Source organism: Aphanomyces invadans, assembly GCF_000520115.1.
Source record: "Aphanomyces invadans strain NJM9701 unplaced genomic scaffold supercont1.13, whole genome shotgun sequence".
In the NCBI taxonomy this organism is placed as follows: domain Eukaryota; phylum Oomycota; class Saprolegniomycetes; order Saprolegniales; family Verrucalvaceae; genus Aphanomyces; species Aphanomyces invadans.
The window spans coordinates 1,463,523-1,466,675 of NW_008580158.1; the positions used below are offsets into that span (position 1 = coordinate 1,463,523).

General features: G+C 49.5%; 1 protein-coding gene across 1 annotated transcript; it reads right to left on the bottom strand.

Annotated features, from left to right (window-relative positions):
* Nucleotides 1-2,398: 2,398 nt before the first annotated feature.
* Nucleotides 2,399-3,019, bottom strand: H310_07398 (hypothetical protein; the record flags this gene model as incomplete). Its single annotated transcript, XM_008872794.1, has 2 exons — nt 2,399-2,428; nt 2,501-3,019. 2 exons carry the CDS (start codon nt 3,017-3,019, stop codon nt 2,399-2,401), a joined length of 549 nt encoding a protein of 182 aa, XP_008871016.1.
* Nucleotides 3,020-3,153: the final 134 nt, after the last annotated feature.

The following is a 3,153-nucleotide window of genomic DNA, read 5'->3' on the forward strand; positions in this document are numbered from 1 at the left end:
CGAATCCATCCGGATGGAATTCGACCACGAAGGGCATGAGGTAGTTGGAGATTGTGTCGCAATACGCAAAGGACTCTTGCCGGCCCTCCAGCACAGCAATCTCAGTCTTTCCTTGACTTGAAATGCCGGCCCAAATCATGACACTTCCTCCACCATTTTAGCGGTACATACATGTTGGCTCCTCCCTACGTTTATCATGCCAATAATACTGGAGTCAATCTGGACCGTCCAGATTGAATTTTTTCTCGTCCGAAAAGACGATTTGGTTCCACCCCAATCCAAGGTCGACGTGGCTCTTTGCCCACTCGAGCCTTGCATGCTTGTGAGTTGCAGTGAGTCGGGGGGCGACCTTGTGTTCCTTGTACTTGAGAAATGAGTTTTTCGACAAAATTCGACGGACAGTTCGTGCCGATACGTTTATGCTGTAGCCGCGCGGAACTTGAATCGCCTTGGGACGCCGAATGGAGAAGTCGTCTGTAGTCACGCACGCCCAATTTGGTGTTTCTTCCACCTCGCAAGGCGATGCCATAGAGTTCAGGATCTTTAAGGAAACTGTGAACAGTTGCCTTAGAGATCCCCAACTCTTTGGCAATCCTGCGAAGGGACCACCCGGCCTTCCGAAACGCCAAGATCGATCCACGGTCTTCGGCAGAGAGTAGCTGGCCTTGAGGCCGCTAAAATGGTCACAGAAGTGTTAGTTATGTGTTATATGAGGTTAGCATTGTTTTACGATGTATACAGAGCTGCCAAAATTGTCGAATGGATGGTGTACCAAACTTGGTTGACCAAATTTTTGACAATCGAATTCCATATTTTACAGGTTTCTCGACTAATATTGGCCACTTTTGAATCAGAAACCATCAATATATTCAGCGCTTTGTTTGGTGCAAGTCGGTCCAATCCTTATTACAATTGAACAAATTCGTCATACTTATGAAGGGTTAATGAGTACCACACTTCAATGATCAGCACTGTGCATTGTTTGCTGTGTTGGTGATTCCCACCGATGTTTTTAATTATGGCACGTTGACGACTGCGGTCGCTTCACGCCGCTACACAAAAGATATCTCAGTCACACCATGATTGGCCACTGCGCAACCCCCGCCCCCCCGATAACTGAGGAGCCGCAGGATCTGCGAAAACATGAACAACCATGACATGGACACAATTTCAGTCTTCATGCCCATTGCCTGACGGGGCCGCTTGCACGTCTCAACCTCCGTCAGCTCTGTGAATTCACGTGCGTCGCCGAATCAGTTGGCACCGAGGTGTTCAAAAACCTAAACAACTGGGCAGGCCGTCCTTGTCAGCACACCGCAAAAAAAGTACACGGATGAGAGAGATACTACCGTGCAACAACTGTTCCGAGTTTGGCCATGGTTGTTGAAGTTTCCCGCGCTCACGTAACTCAAGGCATTCAGATCCGGTAACGGAGAACTCGGTGACGCAAGGTCATGGTCATGATTTTGAAGTAAATCACTCACTGCATAGTTGAAATCTACCACGACGTTGTAGCGTCACTGTACTGAAGGACAAGCTTCAAGCTCGTCATGCATGCGCCAGGAGGAAGAAGAACTGAACATAGAAACAGAATTTATTAACCGTATCAATTCACTTCTCGATGTGCCTCCTTGGTCCTGAGTCTCTTGCTAAACGCTTGCTGCCTGTTACCCTCTTCCCGGCCGTCGACCTACACACAGCCACACGCATCAAGTCAAGAGGTTCTGAGCCCAAAACACAGACAAACACACAAGGAGGAAGAATGGCGAACATCACCGCCACACTGAAGCTCAACGAGCACAACTTCAGCTATTGGAAGACCTATTTCCGCAGAAGACTCATGGCGAAGGGTATGCACGACCAACTTAACTCATCGTTCAGCATGCAACCAAGCATGCTACCAAGCATGACGACCAGAATGCAATGGGGATCCTCATCGAAATGATCGAGCCCAGCCAATACAGCCATATCGAGGGCATGAAGCATGTCTACACAGCCTACGAAGCACTCGTAGCACACCATCAGCAGACAACGAAGATCGATCGCATCCAAGTCGCGATGGAATGGGCCAAACTCACCTGGGATCCGCGCCAAGAGACACTGCTGGACTTCATCTATCGCTTCCAAGTACAGTATTGCCCCGCGATAGTGAAGCTCACTGGCACATAATTTTTTACAGGTATCACAGGAAGACAGTTATTCAAATAAAGGGTGGTTGACTTACACCTGATTGGCTTTGAATTAGCATATGTAATTTTCCAAAAGTCCTCTGATGCAACAATGGATATCAAATTCGAATTCAGGAGGGGGTTGATACCCTGGCAACCTCCAGAAGACAAAACGCACACCAAGGACAACATACACTTGACTTTCCATTAAAGGTTACGCATATTTTCAATCAATTCGCACACTTCTTCATCAACGATACCTGTGTGCCGCCAGCAATTAACATCCTGCGTGGCCCCTTGCCATGCTTCCTTCGCCCACTCCAACGCTGTACCAGACTGACTTCGTGCAGTTTGTTGACAAGGCTACCGAAGTTTTCTTTGTTGGACTCGTCTGCACTGGCGACCAGCTTGTCATACTTCTCCACAAGGTACGTTGCTCGCAGAACTCCAACCTTGCCTTGAATGATCCCCGCATCTTGCGGCTGCAGGAATGCCGTCGTGTTGGTGCCTTTTGTGCATACGGTCTTCGGTGGGGTGGAACAGTAAAAGTACGCGGTCTCGTCGAGATTGTAATTGTCGCGCTTGTCGTAGCCGGATGTGACTGCCAGCAGGCTTCGTCTACCGTCTTCGACGGTACGCTCGCTTGCAGAGGCCGCTTCCCCGTACACTCGGCGTGACTTCAACTTGAAGCGGGTCTTGAATCGATGAAGCCAGCCGTTGGAAAACTTCAGGCGAAGGAGGTAGCTCGGTTCGTCGTGGTCGTCGGTGGCCAGCATCTGGTCTCGGATCTCTGCATGGCCTTGACGCAGATGGTTGGCCCAGTGACAATTGGCACGTTCCAGGCTTCGCATTTTCGAATCCATTCTATTAGTTTGCTCTCTAGCTTCGGCGTGTGGGGTCGTTGCGATGATTTATGTGTTGGTTGTATGCCCTCGACGTCGTTGACCGAGCTGAGCCACGTCGACATTGATGACTTGGGAGGGTC